Source organism: Periplaneta americana, chromosome 8, assembly GCF_040183065.1.
Source record: "Periplaneta americana isolate PAMFEO1 chromosome 8, P.americana_PAMFEO1_priV1, whole genome shotgun sequence".
NCBI classification, from domain to species: Eukaryota; Metazoa; Arthropoda; class Insecta; order Blattodea; family Blattidae; genus Periplaneta; species Periplaneta americana.
In genome coordinates, this window is record NC_091124.1 from 157,649,177 (window position 1) to 157,670,844 (window position 21,668).

A 21,668-nucleotide genomic window follows, 5' to 3' on the forward strand; every position below is an offset into this window, starting at 1 on the left:
TCCGGTCCTGTCATATAGGCTATTCTGAATCTCTTTTCCCTGTCTCCAAATGATGCATTAGAATTTTCAGTTTATATATACTTTGCAAATTTTCATAATATGCATAATTATTTTAAAACATTTACCGCAAGTATTATTATTGTTATTATTATCATTACTATTACTATTATTATTATTATCTTCGTCACAAATTTTGTATTACTATAGTAACCTTTGTCCTAAGCTGTTACTCGTTAATTGCTGTTGGATGGCACTTTTTTCTCCCCCCCCCTCGCTTTAACATCTTTGGTCATATCGCGAGTTAATCTTTGGTTGAAATCCGAAGGTCTGTGTACTATACTACTGGGTGTTCATTTCAATGTGTGTCATGACGTCACTGTTGATGAGTCAGCGATTTGAAGCGAGTTTCAGCTTTTGTTTCATAGAAGTTGCCTATTAATCAAGGCGTTCAATCTGAACTTGAGAACGTGTACGGTATAACTTGAACGTCGTAGTAACAAATGGCGGTCTGTACGGTCCGTGTGCTACCATAACCTCTTTCGAACTGTGTTTCGCGCGGCCAAGTCGTACACAGGGTATTTGTTATCATCGGTTGCGTACGGCAACATTCCACAATACAAATGAGATGCTCCGTGTCCATGTTGACTGTCGAAATTAATGTCAACAAATACGCAAGTAATCGTCTTAACCCTCTCCACATATCCCGACAGTAAGAAAAAACTCACCTCAGTACCTGTTTCGAAACAGTTCACATTCCTGCCACTACCGGCGTTACCGTACGTATTGGTAAGTACTCTTCTGAATGAACGCCGTACTTGCTAGGTAACTTCTCTTGCACATAAGTAATACACCATGAGCGAGCCATGACACACTTTGAACTGAACACCCAGTATTGTTGAGTACTGGTTCTATTGTTGTGAACTAGATGGCGACTGTAACTGTATTATTGATTTGTTATGAATATGATTTCGGTGATGAATGAGGCCGGTGATATTCAGGGATGTTGTTGCCCGAATTTCCTGGCATTTGTCTTACGGTTGAGGAAAAACCCTGAAAAACCTAACCAGGGAATTCAACCCGACCGGGAATCGAACCCGGGCCCTCTGCGTAAGAGACCAGCATGCTGAGTCTTACACCATAGAAGTAGTCATTATTATTATTATTATTATTATTATTATTATTATTATTATTATTATTATTAAATACATTGATTGATAACAGGCCGAATAATGGCAATAAACACAGATAGGAAGTGATGAAATTAATTTTAATGAGTGCAAATATCCATAGCGAAGTACAGCCTCTCTTCTATTGCGTCTATATACCTGTATTGTACTTAAGTATAGACAAGTTGATCTGAATGCTGGATTTGTTGACGTGCACTTATAATTCAATAGTACTTACACAATATAGCTCTATTTTTTTACCTTTAAACAAAGTTCGAGTGTTTGAATTCGACGTATAAATAAATGATTTTGGACTGAATAAACTGGGTGCACAATGTGGTGCTAGAACAATTTCAACAAACACTGGGCACTTTACATCGACAAAGTGGTTTATTTGTTTTACCGCACTTTCGTCTCACTGGAGATGAACTGCCGTAATGTTCTAATATTGACCTCCATTCGTTCACAGCATTTGATTTTTATACACATTTTGTGTTTGTTACAAATGCGTTCATGGTGCTACAAATAAATCTATTTTGTAAATGCAATATTTATAGCGAGACAAACTCAAACTCCTGAAAAACGGACAAAATATTACCTACATTTTAGCTTTCGAAACCATGTATTTGAAATTTAATTTCTCCAACCTCTCGGCAATGCTTGCTTTTTACACTTTCGAATTGTGTCACTGAAGATCTACTTTCCATAGTTGGCGAAATGAGGTTCGACTCTGATTCAACTGTCAATAATCTATGCTTGTCTTAATAACTGACTTTCTTTGATTGGCTTATGCAGAGTGGAAGTGAAATAATCTTGGATACTGAACGGGACGATAGGGTACACTGAAATGAATAGAAAATCTACATTAAGTTTAGCGATTAAATGCATGGTTAATTAGAAAAATAAGTTTGAAGTTTCAGCGTTTCGAAAGCGTTCCTCTTCTTTATGAGGTGTGTTGACACTTTATCCTCAGCACTTAATTTTAACGGAAACATCACACACTCCAACAACATAATCAGGTGCGCACAACATGACCTCATCCCGAGTCTTAGCAACTTTAGTTTTTTTCCCATTTATACTAAAATAATATAAAATCGTAGTCTACATATTATCTACTCCAGTAATGTTAAACTCAATACCACCGTAAACCTACACAGAGCACGGTACCAGACTCGGGGCAGATGACGTAAAGAAGACGATAATTCAATCGTACCTGCATTCAGTGTTCTGTGAACGATCACATTGGCATGTGCGAATGTAAGACTAGGGAAATTTCTTGTGCACGATTAGCTACAGTATTTAGCGACAAGCTTATGGCCTCGAACTTCGAAGGTTCATTGGAACATACATTCTTTGCAGTCCTTAATAAATTGTCCGCCCGAATAAGTTCCATGTCTTGCGACATTCATGCACGCTAGTTCGTAACTTGCTCTTACAGCATCACCTCCATGTCATACGAAAATTTATATAACACTTCAAGAACGGCGCTAACCGACAGGTTATTACCTTAGTTTTCACAAAATCACATGAAGCTTCCACCCATTCACAAAGTTAGTATCAACGCATAAGATCCACCATGCTTTTCAGACATATTTTCAATGATAAAGTGTGTTTTATGTTCTGGAAAACACGATACATAGCGGGGAATGTATAATAAACATTAACAGAATACATCAGCAATTACAATAAAAATTTGTACCTTACGGAATAATTAAGGTTTATTTATATCACGCTCTTTAAATTTGTGGTTATTTCCTTCAAACTCTAGTATACATTTAGTGATCAGTTTTATATTTCCTTGGGTCATCGAAATGCAGGTTCCGGTCATTAATATTATCTATTACTGGTACGACTTTTTTTTTTTTTTTTTACATATTAACTATGATTCTATGAAACAGATTTTTAGTTTCCTTTTAGGATTGTACAACAGTAAATAGGCCTACATGTACTATCAGTAAATTCCATGAGCTTTATAACTGTGCAACTACGGTAAATATCATTTAACTTGGTAGACAAATAATTGTAATATCTCACAGCATGAGTGAACTACTTGCATCACATTTATCTACTTTTAGACATTTTACTAGAACAACTCGTTCTTCTGCATCCAATTCTTCATAATCCGCTTGGTGTTTCAACTCGTAATGTCGTTTTATATTGTACTTTCTTATAAATCATTGTATATGATTTGCTACAACCGTACATAACAACACATTCTCCCATTCTATGTATATTAAAAATCTACGCAAAGCAGGGAATTCAGCGCGGATCATGTCTATGGATTTAGACGCAGCCTTCTCTTGGACTTTAAGGGTGCTGTTCATAGACATTTCGCTAGCCCGCGCTACGAGCGTGCTAAACTAGCCCCGGCTATCGACTGGTTACTTGTACACGATTGATATCTTATCATATCGCTAACTCTGGTTTATGAATACGAAAAACGTTAGTTCGCTGATCATCCACCGGAAGACAGCGCTAAGAATGTCTATGAATAGCACCCTAAGTTCTTACGTCTCCGCCTGTCAAAGCACTATGCTAGCAGCTCGGGCCACGAGAAGCCCTGGGCCCGAGCTCGTGGCAAACCTGTGGCAGCTGTCACCAGTGGCCGAGCTTCACATGACTGAATTCTACTCTACTAATCTCATTTTCAGCGTGGTCGCTCCCTAGAATGATATTCATAGAACTCAAGAATACATTCTGGATAATAGGCTATAACATTTTCACAAAAATCAGGACTTACCTGCATCTCGTTTTACTTGTGAGGTCTTCATATCATAAGAGAAATCAAAACGCGTTAGGATTATAACGCAACAAGCACTCGACTATTGAAGGAAGATACGTTGTAGACCTACATACCTGGGACGGTGAGAATTGAACAGAAAACGTGCTAATAGGTAAACACAAAGTGTGAAGTAAAATAGTAAACGGAAAAAAAAGTGAAAATTTTCAGGGATTCACACAACAACAGTCTATCGTTCGTCACTGTGACGGATACATCATTACGCCAACCTAGGCTATGGCCCAAGACTATGGGTTCTGGACGGGTGCAAGGGTGAAGAACGTAGCCATAGTCAATAGTGTAAGGCGAGTTCCGGAATTCCCAGTTGAACTTATCAACATTGTAACGGTAAGAGTCTCCCTGTGCATCTAATGCAGTGTAATCCAGTGTTCCGGAAAAAGAAAAGAAAAAAAAGAGAAACTATTCTACAGATTTGTGACTCTAGCTTGACAGTTTTGTAGCAACTGCTACATTCGTTAAAGGGTCTGACTTCGATGATGGTACAAGGCGGGCATGCCAAAACCCTGCACATTGTGCAGATATCTCTGTGCGATGTGCAGTTCCTATTCCCCTACCTGGAGGGAGTGAATCAGGTTGGAGGGGAGCGCGTCAGGGCTATACAGCAGCCATGGCGAAAATGTGATCGTGCGCCGAGCCATTGTGTAACCTGCAACGTTCATAGCACCTAAGGAGGGAGGCAGACACCCGAAGGGGAAGTGAAGCAACTGACTTATTAACGGATTTTCATTTTCCTTACGTCAAGCATTTATATATAATTTTATACAGTATAAGGTTACAAACTAATGTTTAGTACGTGTAACGAAGAAAAAAATGAATAAGAAAACAAAGGACACATTATCACAACCTAAAATTAACTGTCTTCAGAATGTCTCTGCGACAGAGTTTCAAAATCAGGAATTATGTCACTTACTGCCAGTCGTAGTTGATCACGAAGATATTTGTCTGTCAGTCGTGATCTAAATTTGGTTTTTACTTTGTTCATTGTTGAAGATAATTTTTCACGAACGTAAGATTCGAAAAGTTCAACATTTGTCAAGTCCTTACATCTAGCTTCCATTTAACATCACATTGTAAATCTGTGAGTTTAAATTGAAGATCTAACCGCGTTATTCGTACATCTGCTGAAAAACGATCGACGTAAAGAGAAAATAATAATAATAATAATAATAATAATAATAATAATAATAATAATAATAATAATTACCGGTAACCTTTTAATGTTTAATCAGTGACATGTAGTATAATGCCGTTTTATATTATACAACAGTTTTCCTCGTAATACTTGTGAACAAATCATACATTTAATATTCTAATCATATTGGCAGCAAAAAAATGCGTCCTTTCATCCTACTTGAAACTTTCGTTTTGTAGAAGTACATGGTTTCGAGAGAGACATTGCGACGATACGCCACTAGCAGGTCAGAGACAAATACAAATGGAACGGAATTTTATTCCATTGAGTGAGAGGGTGGGGGTTGGGGGAGGTAGGAAGCAAGATAAATGCATAGCTATCATTCTGAGCCACAATGTGCTCGCGAGTTACATTTTCGCCACGGCTGCTATACAGTATTATCGCCGCGGCCTCATGCTTATGCCGGCATCATACAATAATGTGCGGTGTGCTTTTAAAACATAATTTTGCCGACCGATTGTTGCTCTGTAGGTTTCACTCTATGCGTCACGTTGTCACGTCTACTTCCTAGATAAGAATAAGCACTAGTTTGTTATATTGTTAAATGGCTATTATTATTATTGTTTCATATACGAGTACGTTGACATTAATTCTTAATAAAAACTGTTTAATAATAATTTTAATCACATACATTAATTCGTCCTCAGCACAAGACATTGCAACCTCGGTTTTAGTCCACATGGATTAGACACGTAGCTGTCATTTTATAATGGAAGCAGCTTATTGGTTGCAACATTGAAATTGAGGCGAGTGGTTGGAGTGGCGACACAAGATATTGAAAACAGTAATACAAGTAAATTTCAAAGACCTGCCGAATGTTAAGCAAGAGACCGCGGCTATAATAGCAGTTGAGCTTTTGTTTCAGTAACACAGATCAGTACGGGTGCTGATTGAGCTATGCCTGTGAATGCGTTGTGAAAAATAAAGTGAGGAGTCCACAGATATAGCGAAGAAGAGGAATCAGGAATCATATAACATAATTGTTATAATGTTTTCCTCAGCCAATAATAAATATTTTAATTTCGGAATATGAATGATAAAACTTTCTTGTGTTAAATTCTAACGTACCTTGTTTACATGTTTCGATCTATTTATGGGACATCCTCAGAACTCTCCATAAAAAGGTCGAAACATGTAAACAAGGTACGTTAGAATTTAACACAAGAAAGTCTTATCATACATATTCCGAAGTGATACATTGTTAAAAATTGTGTAATCAAGATGTATAATTATTTTAAAATGAAAGGCTTTCATCAGCCCATGTCGACGTAATAGTCTCGTGACAATTTAGTAAAGTTCTCAAAATATATTCGCCAGCGCTTATTTCTTAATCAATATTCTCACGGCAAAACAAACTTGACAATGGCGTTGTTTTGGAGTCTGTACTAACACAGTCACCAAAGGTTAGACGACTTACGACTTCCGTTTCATAAGCTGGTAAGTGATAAATATAGTGAGGAATACATGTGAGGCTCTTGAGGTTGTAAGGAGCGAAGGAAAGCAACTATTTCCAAGGCGGAAAATTTTTCTGGAAAAATATATTATGGTAAATTTTCCATCTCACGTCACTATATTATGTTAATATACTTATATTAATAGATCTTTAAACCTGACGTAAAGAGAATGTGAACTACACTTTTAATTTCTTTCAGTAACGCTCCCAACTTGTCGACACTTGCTCTCTGAGTTTTCCAAATAAACTATATGTGAATTTAAATTCTAAGCTTAATTTATACTATTTAACTTATTAATATTAATGTTAATTTATTTTGACATACAGCAAGGAAATGATTTCAATGTAAAAACTTCACAATGTCCTACTGCATGTAATTAATTGGGAGTATATTTTCTTCAACATTTGTGTACCAATGGTCCCAATAAATAATAATGCTTGACGAACAATGAAAGAGTAGGGTCTATTACTTTAAAATAATTAGTATCTACTACGTAAATTGAAATACTATGTTCGTTTTTTGTTGTTTCGAAATTACTGCAATATTTTTTTTCTTCAAATTATAAAAATCATATTAATAAATTATGATTTACAAACCACTACTTTATGAAGCATAACTGAGTAAGCCTAATGTTTCTTATATTACAATTATCAAATATAGACACTGATAATATCTGTGTTTTTTTTTCCTTCTGCTAAATGTGTTTAAGCCACCGGCGTTGCTCAGTCGGTTAAGGCGCTTGCCTGCCGGTCTGAAGTTGCACTCGGGCGCGGGTTCGATCCCCGCTTGGGCTGATTACCTGGATGGGTGTTTTCCGAGGTTTTCCCTAACCATAAGGTGAATGCCAGGTAATCTATGGCGAATTCTCGGCCTCATCTCGGCAAATATCATCTCGCTATCACAATCTCATCGACGCTAAATAAACTCGTAGCTGATACAGCGTCTTTAAATAACCAACTAAAAAAATAGTGTGTTTATAATGTCCAAATGCCTATTTAATCCAACACTAGAAGACCAGAATGGATTACTGTACACCCCTCCAGCTAAGAACTGGTGAGAGCAACGCTTGAATGATGCAGTCCGCACAGACCGGCGATCCGCGCAAATAACTACACATTCAATGTCTGATTTCTGGCATGCCTGGTATAAGGTATTCTTCAAGGAAAACTCAGCTCAGACTCCTCGCGCCGCGCATGCTATACCCCTCTTACCTCCCTGCAGTAGGCGGATTCTTTGATAAGCGGCTACTGATATACTGTTCTCCAACCACTAGAAAGTCTTTGCGGAATGAAACGCAGCGGGGTAATGCTGTGAATGAATGTTGATGTCATAAGGTGTCATAAGGTCACACACGTGGGTACTCGTATCTCTACTGGCTAGGTCTCACAGCCAAACAATAACACTGATACATGTTTATACTACCCTAGTTACAAAATTAGATCACTGTTAATCTCCTGGTCTTTTAATCTCTCCATACAGGAAATAACATATGCAGGAGAGCGCATGGTTTTTAAACTGACGTTATAACGATAATATTATCTATCTACTTCGCTCCAATAGATGACGCAATAGTAAGCACATTCCTTTCACGGTTGATCTCCTGGTTGGAGAACAGTAGCTATAACGGCTACGGTTGTGGACATGTGCACTCAAAGAGCAGCTGTAACAATAACCAATTAAGTGAATATAACATTACAAGATGTCAACGTGTCGTCTCTTTGTAAGTCTGAAAGTTAGAATTTATAAAACAGTTATATTACCGGTTGTTCTGTATGGTTGTGAAACTTGGACTCTGACTTTGAGAGAGGAACAGAGATTAAGAGTGTTTCAGAATAAGGTTCTTAGGAAAATATTGGGGGGCTAAGAGGGATGAAGTTACAGGAGAATGGAGAAAGTTACACAACGCAGAACTTCACGCATTGTATTCTTCACCTGACATAATAGGAACATTAAATCCAGACGTTTGAGATGGGCAGGGCATGTAGAACGTATGGGCGAATCCAGAAATGCATATAGAGTGTTAGATGGGAGGCCGGAGGGAAAAAGACCTTTGGAGAGCCCGAGACGTAGATGGGAGGATAATATTAAAATGAATTTGAAGGAGATGGGATATGATAGAGATAGATTAATCTTGCAAAGGATAAAGACCGATGGCGGGCTTATGTGAGGGCAGCAATGAAGCTTCGGGTTCCTTACAAACCATTTGTAAGTAAGTAAGTAATCGAATTTTCGAAAACAGACATCTAATTAATTACTTTACTGTTTTTAAAATGGCTTCCGAGCAATCTTTGAGACAAAAATGTTTAATTATATGCTTGAGAATTTCGCTTTTTCCTCGCTCTTGCTCCGAACCTCGAAAACAGCTCTACGCGTTACGGAGCCCTTGGTGTCTAAAAATAACACTGGTCAACAATGATTTTGTTAAATAAATAATTTCGGGTGTTTCTTATGTATTGCCATCTGCTGATTCCAAAAATGAAGTCAGAAATTTTCCATCACCCACCATTTTTTTTTTTTAATTTTGAAAATAAATTTGTTCCTGTTTATTAGCATTTGTGGTGTATAACATGCTGATTAGAAGGCGTATTTTATATTTACATTTCATTACATTGTGTCAACAATTGACTTGTAACGTTTGGTATTGTTGCCTGTGAATTCACGAATAACAATAATGACATTTCCCTCACAAAACTGTGATTTTAAGGAAAATTTCTCAGATGAATAGAAGCTTTCTTTAAAGAAAGAAGCTAATCCTGTGCTCTCTTCCGTTGTCAATTGAATTGTGATAGAAGTATATAATACCGTACCTAATAGTGCATTGTAAGGAGTAGTGTATAAGTGTATACTTACTTACATACAAATGGCTTTTAAGGAACCCGAAGGTTCATTGCCGCCCTCACATAAGCCCGCCATCGGTCCCTATCCTGTGCAAGATTTATCCAGTCTCTATCATCATACCCCACCTCCCTCAAATCCATTTTAATATTATCCTCCCATCTACGTCTCGGCCTCCCTAAAGGTCTTTTTCCCTCCGGTCTCCCAACTAACACTCTATATGCATTTCTGGATTCGCCCATACGTGCTACATGCCCTGCCCATCTCAAACGTCTGGATTTTAAGTTCCTAATTATGTTAGGTGAAGAATACAATGCGTGCAGTTCTGTGTTGTGTAACTTTCTCCATTCTCCTGTAACTTCATCCCGCTTAGCCCCAAATATTTTCCTAAGCACCTTATTCTCAAACACCCTTAACCTATGTTCCTCTCTCAGAGTGAGAGTCCAAGTTTCACAACCATACAGAACAACCGGTAATATAACTGTTTTATAAATTCTAACTTTCAGATTTTTGGACAGCAGACTGGATGATAAGAGCTTCTCAACCGAATAATAACACGCATTTCCCATATTTATTCTGCGTTTAATTTCCTCCCGAGTGTCATTTATATTTGTTACTGTTGCTCGAAGATATTTGAATTTTTCCACCTCTTCGAAGGATAAATCTCCAATTTTTATATTTCCATTTCGTACAATATTCTGGTCACGAGATATAATCATATACTTCGTCTTTTCGGGATTTACTTCCAAACCGACCGCTTTACTTGCTTCAAGTATAAGTGTATAATGTATAAGAAACATGTCTTGAAAGTGTCTTATAGATAGAAACAACATCTGTTAATTGTGTGGTGAGCTAACTTTAAAATGGCAGAGGCCAAATTTTGCTCCTCTAGTTAGAAGAGCTTATGACTGTTATTTTAACAACAAAATAGACCAGAACAAGACATCGGCCCCGGAAATCTGTTGTGCTAAATGTGTAACACTATTAACTGTCTGGTTAAAAGGATCCCGTCATATGCCTTTTGTAGTCTAGTCCCTATGATATGGTGCGAACCTAAGGATCATTTGACAGACTGCTACTTCTGCTTAACAAATATATCTGGAATAAATTCGAAGTCCAGACACTGTTAAACATCAATATTTAGTTTCTGCAATTCGGCAGGTGCTTCATAGGCCAGGACTTCCCATACCAACTCCACCAGATGACATAACATTGACTGAAGTAATTCAAAGTGTTCCTGATGTTCAAACTGAATTACAAAATCATCCAGATTTTGTGGAAGATGATACTATAAATGAACCTCACTTTCTAACACAGAAGGATTTAAATGATTTGGTTCGGGATCTTGGTTTAAGTAAAAGCAAGGCAGAATTACTCGCCTCAAGATTGAAAGGCTGGAAGCTGCTGCAGATAAAACCAAAGTAAGTTTCTTCCGCCAACACCAAAAGGAATTTGAGCATTTGTTTTCTAAAGAGGAGGACCTAGTTTTCTGCAGTGATGTTGAGAATTTGTTCGAGTCACTGGGTGTTGACCATAAACCTGAGGATTGGCGTTTGTTCATAGACTCCTCGAAAACAAGTTTGAAAGGAGTGTTACTATATAATGAAAACAAATATCCATCCATTCCTTTAGCCCATGCAGTTGGTATGAAGGGAAATTATGAGAACATGAAGCTCTTACTAACGACTATCAAGCGTGACAATTTTTCTTGGCAGATATGTGGGGATTTGAAAGTAATAGCTATCTTACTTGGGTTGCAGCTGGCTATACTAAATTTTGCTGCTTCTTGTGCAAGTTGGATAGCAGAGTTAAAAGTTATCTTTTTATAAAAAGAATTGGCCAAGGAGAGAGTCAATTTAATCCAGGACAAGATAATGTTCTTCACCAACCACTTGTAAGTTCTGAAAAAAAATCTTATTGCCTCCACTGCATAACAAATTAGGCTTGATTAAGAATTTTGTGAAAGCAATGGATCGTGATGGTAGTCCATTTATCTTTCTGAAAAATAAATTCCCAAGAATCAGTGAAGCTAAACTAAAAGAAGGAATATTTGTTGACCTCAAATAAGGGAACTGATGAAAGATACGCAATTTGAAAAACCCGTTAAATATGCAAGAAGCAGCTCCATGGATGCATTTCAAAAATGTTGTCACAAACTTTTTAGGAAACTTCAGTTCTGAGAACTACAGAGAACTTGTCAGTGAGATGATTGAGAACTACAAGATCATGGGACGTAATATGTCTTAAAACTACACTTTCTACATCCCATCTCGATTTCTTTCCTGAAAACCTAAGGCTGTGAGCGAAGAACACGGGGAGCGTTTCCACTAGGACATCGTGGAAGTTGAAAGGCGCTACCAGGGTAAATGTTGTCCAAATATGTTGGCAGACTATTGTTGGATACTGAAAAGAGATGTTCCTCAAGGAAAGTACAGCCGAAAATATGCTTCACATATATTTTAGGTCAATAAATGTAATTTCAGTTAAGATATCGTAATACTATAATGTATAGACACGAAAAATGTTTTTCATATGATTACTCTAAAACCCTGGGTGATGGAAAAGTTCTGTAAAAAGATTTGAAATCAGCACAAAAAAGTTACTTAGCATCACCCATTGTTTCCCATTTAACAGACAAAAGTTTAAATTTTGTTGACCAGTGTAATTAATGGTATGCGTCTGGTTGCATGTCTTATCAGAGAAGCATAATGAATACCTCTACAAAATTTTATCGAGGTGATAATGGCTACACCTTTTAAAATTCAACTCAAAATAAGGTAGTAAGGTAGAACTTGACTCTCTGCACACGTTTATTTAGACACTTATGCTAGACAGTAAGATAATAACTTTAGCAAAACAATCAGTTTATTTGTAAGTATAAACCTTCTTATAATATATCCACATTGTGTAACAGAAAAAAAATTCCATTTTAACTTCCTCACGTCCACATCTGTGGAGTAACGGTCAGCGCGTCTGGCCGCGAAACCAGGTGGCCCAGATTCGATTCCCGGTCGGGGCAAGTTACCTGGTTGAGGTTTTTTCCGGGGTTTTCCCTCAACCCAATATGAGCAAATGCTGGGTAACTTTCGGTCCTGGACCCTGGACTCATTTCACCGGCAATATCACCTTTATCTCATTCAGAAGCTAAATAACCAAAGATGTTGATAAAGCGTCGTAAAATAACCCACTAAAAAAAACTTCCTCACTTTGCATCATCCAAATACAAACTGCGCGCCTGCCTCTGCAGCGTAAATGATCTTATCGGAGACATGCTCTGTTGTGAGGATCGCCTACCAAATGTGAGCATCTGTCTACACTTGTATATTATATTTTGGAGTGTTTCAACACGTCTATACAAGAATTTAGTATTAAAGACAGGGGTGTGAAAATTGATTTTTAGCCGGCTAGCTGCTTGAATTTACACTGTGCGTCGCCAGCCGACGACTGGGGAATGCTATGGAATGATGACGAAATGCAGAAATGGTGACGGAATTATACAGATGCCTAATATGGGGAAAAAGGGGAGAACCTCCAGGAAAACCGCAACAGCGACCTTGTCCGCCACAAGTGTCACTATGGATTTTTTTTAATGAAAAATTCCAGACCTGACCGGGCATCGAACCCGTGGTTCACCTGCGTGACAGACAGGAGATCTGAGCATTTAGTCACCGCAGGGGTTTCCTATGATGTTGATGAACAAGTACCCATATCTCTGAAGATATAAATTTTAGGACCCATGTTTATTAAGACTTACAGTATTTTATCTTATTTTGATGAATACTGAATATTGAATGCCCCTTTTTTTTCTATAAAAATCACATTGAGCATGTTTTATGATGTTTATGAACAACCTACTCATATTAATTTTAGGACCCAGGTTTTCTTGTTCCTTGTTTTAATGAATACTATCTACCACCTCTCAAGACATTGAATGCTTTCATAACAGCTTGTATACTGTATGTGTAAAAAAATACTGTCCAAATTTATACTCATAAAATACCTACACAAAACACAGTATAGTTACAGTATTATCGTTAATACAGATATATGTTTTGAACTGGCCACCCCATCCCATTATCTCCTGGCCTAGTTACCTCATAAGTGTCTTGTTGGTATCACTTGTGAGGTTCAGATCTGTCTTCCGACAGCTGACTAAACAACAATAGAGTGGTATCAGTAAAGTTATTTTGCAGAGTTTTACTACATTAGCCTACTTCTATTGATCAACGAAAGAAAACCAGCTACGTAAATAAACATGAACACATGTCGCGAATGACACACATACTATAGCATTTGTTCTTAAATTTACTCATAAAATACTTTAAACCTAACTTATATCCTTTGGAGTCTCGATATAAAGTGATTGTGATTATTTTTCCATCAATGAATTTTATAACTCATCCCGCCTATTGCACCGATAATAACTCTTGGGAGCTCAAAAGAAAGTAAAACATTAACCAAAGCAATACCACAGTTGATAAAAAAACTTCACTGTTCCGACACAGATCGACTGTAGTAGTCCGTCACTTCACTACAGCGACACTGGTTTACCTTGAAAATCCCGTGACTAAAATAGCAGCAGTAATTCCGGACTTTACGAAAGAAGGAAATGTAGGCAACTGTTTGGGAAGCATAGAGGGAAATATGCAATTTATCAAATGAGATACGATGACGTAATACTAATAACCGACGTTCCTTGACGAACTATTTATTGCAACTGTACCAATTATTTATTTCATTACAAGGGACATTCAAAAGAGATGAGATGATTAAACATATATGCGCAAATTGATGTAACGGTAAAATAAAATGATACGAGAACAAAAGAAACAAACACACACACACACTTAGTTAGGGTGACCAACTTCTATACATAAAATACGGGAGACTTGGTCGACAAATTTAGCGAATATTTTGGAGGTGTGAAGCCTGGATTCATTGATGATATGGTTTATACTTATAATATAAAGCTACCAATTTAATTATAATATAAATATTATTTATAATGCAATATTGAGTACAATAATATTTTAAATTATGCGTGTTTATAAGTTTTAACTTATTTATAGCCTATTTGTAAAGATGCTGCACAACATTTAATTTTATTATTCTGCTATGTAAACTAAAAAAGAACTCTTTACAATCAATCATATGTGCATATAGTTACACCAAAGACTAGACCTATAGGATCACCGCAATTAAGTTGTATTAATTGGTATCTACTAATATCAATGCCAGTTTATATCTAAATATATTTCGTGGTTATTATTATTATTAGATTGCATAAAAATTAGCGATCATGATTGATCAAGAAAAATAGGGAGAAATATAAAACCCCGGAAGGATAAAAAATATTAGGCCTAACTCAAATACGGAGAGTTGGTCACCCTACACTTAGTCCATATGCCAGGAGACCGAATTAAATAAGGATATTTCAGAAAACACAGCAGAGTGAACTACAGTTAGAAGTCTGCATTGGCTCGGATCAAGCTCGCGGGCTTACGCCCGTGGCCGGGCTCGGGTTGAAATTCACCTATGCTTGTCAGGTTCGGGCCTGGCTCGGGCCTTACAGACACGCAAATCCTTTTTTCCGCGAATAATATATTAATTAAAAATAATACGAAGATTTTAATGCATGCACAATTAGATGTTTACCAGGCATCCATCTAAAACAATAGACTACCGGTTCGGTACAGTAAGTTATTGTTTTGTTGGACTTCGTGTTTCGTAACCGCATTTGTCTCGTCTCTGCTCTGTTACGCGTATATACATAGAGCATCGATTATTATTTGTTTTACCTGGGAGTCTGAGAAATTATTCTTTCTCACGCTTCTACTGCAGTAATAATCTCTGTTTCTGACGCCAGTGGCTCCCGGCCTCTGCTTTATCTGCTAGTCTGCTGATAGTAACAAAATAATACGTTTAACATAATCTTTAGATTAACCGTATTTATAAAACCGGGCCAAAGTAGCGCATTCTGTTTCTACGCCCACTGTTTCTATTATGTACTTCTCCGTGTCTTTCTAAGCTAATCTCGGGATTCGGGTCGGGCTCGGGTGATAATAAATAAGCTATATAATAACAGTTTTTCGGGTCGGGTTCTGGTCTGGTTCAGATCAGGCAGGCCCGGGCCGGACCTAAGAATTTCGGCCCGTGCGGACTAGAGCACGTGCCGATCTTTCCTGTTTTTATTCTTTTCATATTAGCGTCCTTGAACACGCTTTGTTTGTGAGCTTTATCTGCTTCCGGCGCGGCGAGTTCTGGGTAGAATGGGGAAAAAGAAAACAAAGGAAAAGAAGACGAGGGAAAGAAAATAAAGAATATAAATTAAAGAGAGGTGGAAAGAAAGAAAAGACAAAAACAAAAAAAATATATATAGTAAAGAGGAAGAAGTGGAGAACTAGGAAAAGAAGAACGAGTCTCAACTGCAGAATCTGACTAGTTGCTTCTTAGTCTCTACAGTAGGTATATTGTACGTGCAACAAAAAAGTAGTGTTGCTAACTCGTAGTCACAGATTATCACCAGATCTCGATTTGAAAAGCACCAGAAATTTCCAGTTTAAAAAATGGACAAAATTATGCCGAATTTTTCCCACAGTAATGTTTTTGCGTTTGATGTATGTCTTCTTTTGAAGATAATTTTATTTCTCACATGTTTATACTGTAATTCACAAAATAATATGTTACTCGTACATTTGTAATCCACAAAATATACTGGAATGTCACATTTATAATCCACAAAATATACTGTCTTCATTAACAATTCATAAAATATGTCACATTATATCGAACTGGAACATACAAAAATGTTACTATATTTTGTAATGTCCTAACTTTCAAGAAGTTGAAGGTACTGAAACTTCAGGACAGTTGTACGATTGTAAAGTCCCTATTTTCACCACTACCCCTTTCAGGAGATCAAAACATATAACAATATTTTCCTTCCCTATTCAATCCAAATTTTACAAACATGATGGAATGAAGAGTTTGAATTGCCATTCTATTCCTAACTTTATTTTTATTATGTAGCGAAATTTTAATTTTATAAATTAATGCCGAAACACTGCTAATAAAATCTGCTCCTGAACGTAATTCAGCACGTTTTATTGAACTTGTTCATATCATTTTAATGACTTAATAGCTCAAATATATGGTCTCCAAAAATTTTAAACAGGCGATACGCATTATTAAGAAAGTAGTAATGATGTAATAAAATCATAATTCCGAAAGACCTAGGTTAGCGTACATGTATAGTCAATTATAGTTAAACGATTTTTAGTTCTCGTATAGGTCTATTAGTTGACAAAACTTATTCTATACGCTCAAAATATTAACTATATCAATTTTATTGGGTGAATTAAACACGAGATTTGATACTAGAATAGTAAAGAAAAAACAACATGTCGCTATACAATAAAATTTGGCACCAGATGGTTTTTCAAAACACCAGATCTGGTGCTAAAATCACCAGATTGGCAACCCTGCAAAGAACTCACCGTTCGCTCCCTGTTGCACCTCCAACGTTGTGGTAGACCAGGTAGACATTGATGACAAGGAACTGACTGTGACTAGCAAGCTACCGGAGCAGTGAGTAGTCGCAGATTAGGCAATCAGTCACGAGGTGAGCCTCCAGTCGAGATAAGATACACGGATTAGTGTATGAAATCATCCTCACGTGCCAAACTGACCGGAATTCAGCTACAATGACATCATTCTGGTACAAAGATGCCGGCATGTGTTTTGAATTATGGTAACATACGGCATACAGATACACATGTGTCAAAATAATCGTAATATCTGAAACTCTCTTTGCTCAAGAATGTAATATTTTTACTACGCAGTGATTTCAAAATGTTAGAGGTAATGTATATATGTACCTATTTATTTAACGAAATTAATTAAAATAATCATGCTTGTCTTGTCATCTTGCTATCCGTCCGTCTTGCATCATCCTGGAGTTTTCGTGTTTGTTCAAATTTCCTCAAAATGGGTAACCAGTCCTTTGTTGAGTAAGTTTAGTGGTAGGATTGCCACCTTGAGGCCTCTAAACTTGCCTGTTTTCTGTAGGGGTATGCTCCCTTAGTCGGCATGTCCGGTTTTAGAGCGCCGGATACTCGCTCTCACCCTCTCCCGTCTGCTATAGCTATGTAGCTACATTGCCCAGGGGTCACGCGGCAGTGTGCCATCTTGGACGTGGGAGTAGGATTTGCTGGTATAGCTCGCGCAAGAAACGATTACCGAAAAGCAATGATGGCGTTGCTGTCTGTTTTGACGTGTGTATGTAGGCACGCCGAGGGGGGAGAGGTACGAGCCGATGGAAGTACTGTCTCTTCCAAGAAGATGAACAAATGAGGACATCGCTGTGGAAATAAAGAACGTAGCAAGAGAAAAATTCGAAGCTAATTAAACGCTTAACATATGTTTACGAATGAAATAATAATACCATGCGATACAAGACACGTATTCACATGCAATGGAACAAACTAAAGTCGTAATGTAACTATCACAACGCAAGACTGATTCTATCGATGTCATTTCTCTTCCGACTGTACACTTAAATATCATTCAAGCTATCTCGTGACCTTTCCTGTCGCCCGCTCTTCCTTATCGCAGTATTTGATTCGCATTCCTTCCGTCGGTAATCCGTACTTGCGAGACCTATAGAGCTGTCTGATGTTGTGACAGTTGGCTTTACACGGAATTTGAAGTCCACTTCGACTTCAGTGGACTTTCCGTGACCCTTGCCAGCCTTTTCACAATAAAATGGCTAAATATCAGCAACTCATAAGTACTACAAAAAGAACACTGTTGAAGAAGGTTAGAACTGAGACTGTTTTAAAATTTTACAAAACACTAATCGTACCAACACTATTATATGGTTCTGAAACATGGACACTCACCTCACAGCAGATCAGAAGACTAGAAGCAGCAGAGATGCGACTCTTAAAGGCCACTAGCAGGTTATACACTTCTTGATCACCAAAGAAACGAGGACATTCACAACATATTAAAAATACAAAACATAACTACATTTCTAGATACATACAGAAGAAATTGGTACGACCATGTGATCAGAATGCCCCCAGAAAGAATACCACAAAATATCCCTAAACTACACACCAAGAGGAAGGAGAAACATCGGCAGACCGATGAAGCGTTGGAGGGACCAGCTGAATCCAGGAGGCGGAACAGGTCCAACGGCCTAATCCGAAAAGCATTTGATGATGATGAATTAAAATAATACTTGTGATAACACCCTACTTCAATTAACGTTGCCTTCAACTGCAGATGTTATTCTTCATCGAATTCTACAAGAGCGAGAAATAACCGACAATTTTTGCCTGGAGCTCCCTATTAGATCAGAGTTCTTTTATACTCCGTAACTCTGCCATAATCTAATCATCAGATAAAGGGTTCTTTTATATGCCGTAACTGTACGATAATCGAATTATCAAATGAAATTAAAGTGTTAATGCATAGCTTATGTGGTACGGCGTTCCAGTACATTTTCCCGAATCCGCATTCCCGAATATCGAGTCAGCCTACCCGAAAAAGCTTACGATTACAGGACTTCTTGGAAATGTTATAATAACATATCTAGTATAAATGCAAATGTCGGACTTATCATTATTAAAAACTGAATAGGGTGCAAACCTTCTTTCTCTCCATATTAATAAAACAGGCGTTATATATCTTTTTCTTTAAATGAAACAGGACTTCCCCAAGTGAAAATAATTTCAAAACTCATACCGGAAATTGTTCAAAATAAATTATAATCCTTGCTTACGTGCTAAAATTCTTACACGTGACTAGGTGAAATATTCATACACTATAATGGACCAATACTTACGTCGGAAAAACATACATATTATCTTATTTCTGAAGTCTAAATGAAGAAAACTGATATATAAATTTTACCAGCTACTATCCATTCTGACATGTAGTGTAATGCGATCTATTTAGGCCTCTAGCTTTAATCCAGTCGATTATTCAATAGGAAATAATACGTTGGAAGGGATGTAACAAAATCTGTTCTGTTGCCCCTGAATAAACTTAATAACGGAATAATTAAAATTTGTTCAAATAAGCATTTCGATTATCCAACAAATCTCACATACGATGTAAAGATTTCAAAGATTTAGACGTTAAAAATAATTATGAAAATATATTACCAAAATTCAAAATCAAGTAGCGTATTTGTTTTAATCATCATTAGGGCCCGGAAGTTCATGCATTTGCATGTTTTTTCTTGGGAGTTAAAAATATATGCTTATACATTATGTGCGCGAATTATGGAATTTGCAGTTATTTGAACATGATTTTATGGTTCATATAACTGCATATTTTCGCGATTTTGATAAATTCATCATATTTCAATATTTTAGTACCTACATGGCATATTTTAATGAGTTTTATGGTTTTTTTTCATCTGGAGCTTTGTATTATGCTCAGCACATATTAATAGTCAACGAGATTGTTAATTCATTGGACTCGAATGATGCTACATCAATAGAAACAGTGCAAAATATTCTGTCAGGCACTGGGTTAGAAGGGAATCTTGCTTTCATATCTGCCCATTTTTTCTTTCTTACCAACAGCCATAACGTCACTGGAAGCTATAGGATCTCCCTTAAATGAATCACTTACTGTTTTTGAAAAAAAAAAAAAAAAACAATATGCAATCTAACAGTAAGCTCTGTTCCTGGTAGTAAAGGACAAAAAGTGAAAGAGAAAGTGAATTATGTAATTTCAAAAAATCCTGGTTATAAACAGATCTGCGATATTCGAGACATCCTCGAAGGAAAACCGTCTGTCACATCGAGACTTGCCTGTCTCTGTGGAGCAGTTAACATCATTTAAATATGCCCCAATAACATCTTGTGACGTGGAGAGAAGTTTTTCACGTTACAAAAGTGTTTTGCGAGACAACAGACGAAGTTTTTCAGTTGAAAATTTGTGGAAAGCAATCGTTGTGAACAGCAATTCATCAGTCAACATTGGCAGCGGGACCACTTCTGCTTCTACCTCTAAGGAATAATGTACGTTTATTATTATTAATACTAACTCGTCTTGTCTACTGCCAAGGGACATAATTCTTTTAATTTAATAGTGCATATTTATTGGCATATTTTAAAGTTTTTAAAAGCATATTTGCATGCATATTTCATAGCTTTTTAGAGCATGAACTTCCGGGCCCTAATCATCATGCTTATTCTACAAGGAGATAGATGTGCTAATTCCCTCCCAATATCTGTAACTAAGTTGTAACACCAAATATGGTATGAGACCTAAGACTATTCAGTTCTTTTATTAATATTATACGTACATCGTATATCGTACATACCTAACATTGATGAATAATTTCAGTTTTAGAAAGGAAGTGTATAAATTATTTTTGCAAAATTTTCTCTGACATAAAAATTGACAGTTAAGAATATTGCCTTCATTTTTATATTATAATTAATCCAGTGTAATTTTGTAAAAATATATATTTTTTATTTTACATTATCTCAATGTATACTTTTACTTTTATCTTTTCAAGAACACTCCCGAGAACAAACTTCGGCTTTTTCGGGAGTGAGCTACTTGTAAACCAAATTATTTTAAATTTTACTGAAAACAGCTCTATTATTATTATTATTATTATTATTATTATTATTATTATTATTATTTCAAGATATTTTTATATAAATATACAAGTAGCCGGAAGTTTGCATGTTTGTATTTGTGTTAATCCAAATTGCATGAGTACAACTAAAAATTTACACCAATATTTGCAATAAGATAAGCTTATCCCGTGCCAGCATTACAGACGGAGTTGCGTTAGCTCAGTTGGCAGGGTAACGGATTGGGAACTAGGAGATCCCAGTTCGCGCCCGGGTAGTGGCAGATTTTCCTCATCATCATTACTTGCAAGACGGCTATCAAATTTAGTATCCACTCCACATTACCACCTTCTCGACCGAGGACAAACAGTCATGTGACCTCTACCTCCATGCCTCCACGTACGGCGTCACGGGATACCTTCACCGTAACACGACGTGCCTATTGTGTTGTATTCGATGACGCCCTACAACGGGAATCCGTCTTATGCCGGTCAAGTGAAAATATATAACCTCTTAAGGTCTATTCACACATCTCCGGGACGTGACGGTGCTTTCCGTGTCCGTATCCGTCCTTCCCGACATGATTTTTTCACGTCTGTTCTCACATTTCCGTTC

General features: G+C 37.0%; 1 protein-coding gene across 12 annotated transcripts in view; it reads right to left on the reverse strand.

The window, feature by feature from the left end:
* The window catches only part of LOC138705188 (band 7 protein AGAP004871-like), a 683,889-nt gene that overhangs the window by 235,305 nt on the left and 426,916 nt on the right, over window positions 1–21,668 (reverse strand). Inside the window, exon 1 of one of the 12 annotated variants that reach the window (XM_069833921.1) lies at window positions 16,944–17,074. The exons of 10 other annotated variants lie outside the window; for them this stretch is intronic. In XM_069833921.1, coding sequence (XP_069690022.1) covers window positions 16,944–16,992 — 49 coding nt within the window. In that variant the 5' untranslated portion in view covers window positions 16,993–17,074. Of the gene's footprint in view, window positions 1–3,906; window positions 4,034–16,943; window positions 17,075–21,668 lie in introns of those variants that run through there. One more of the 12 variants, XM_069833924.1, reaches the window with a different exon arrangement.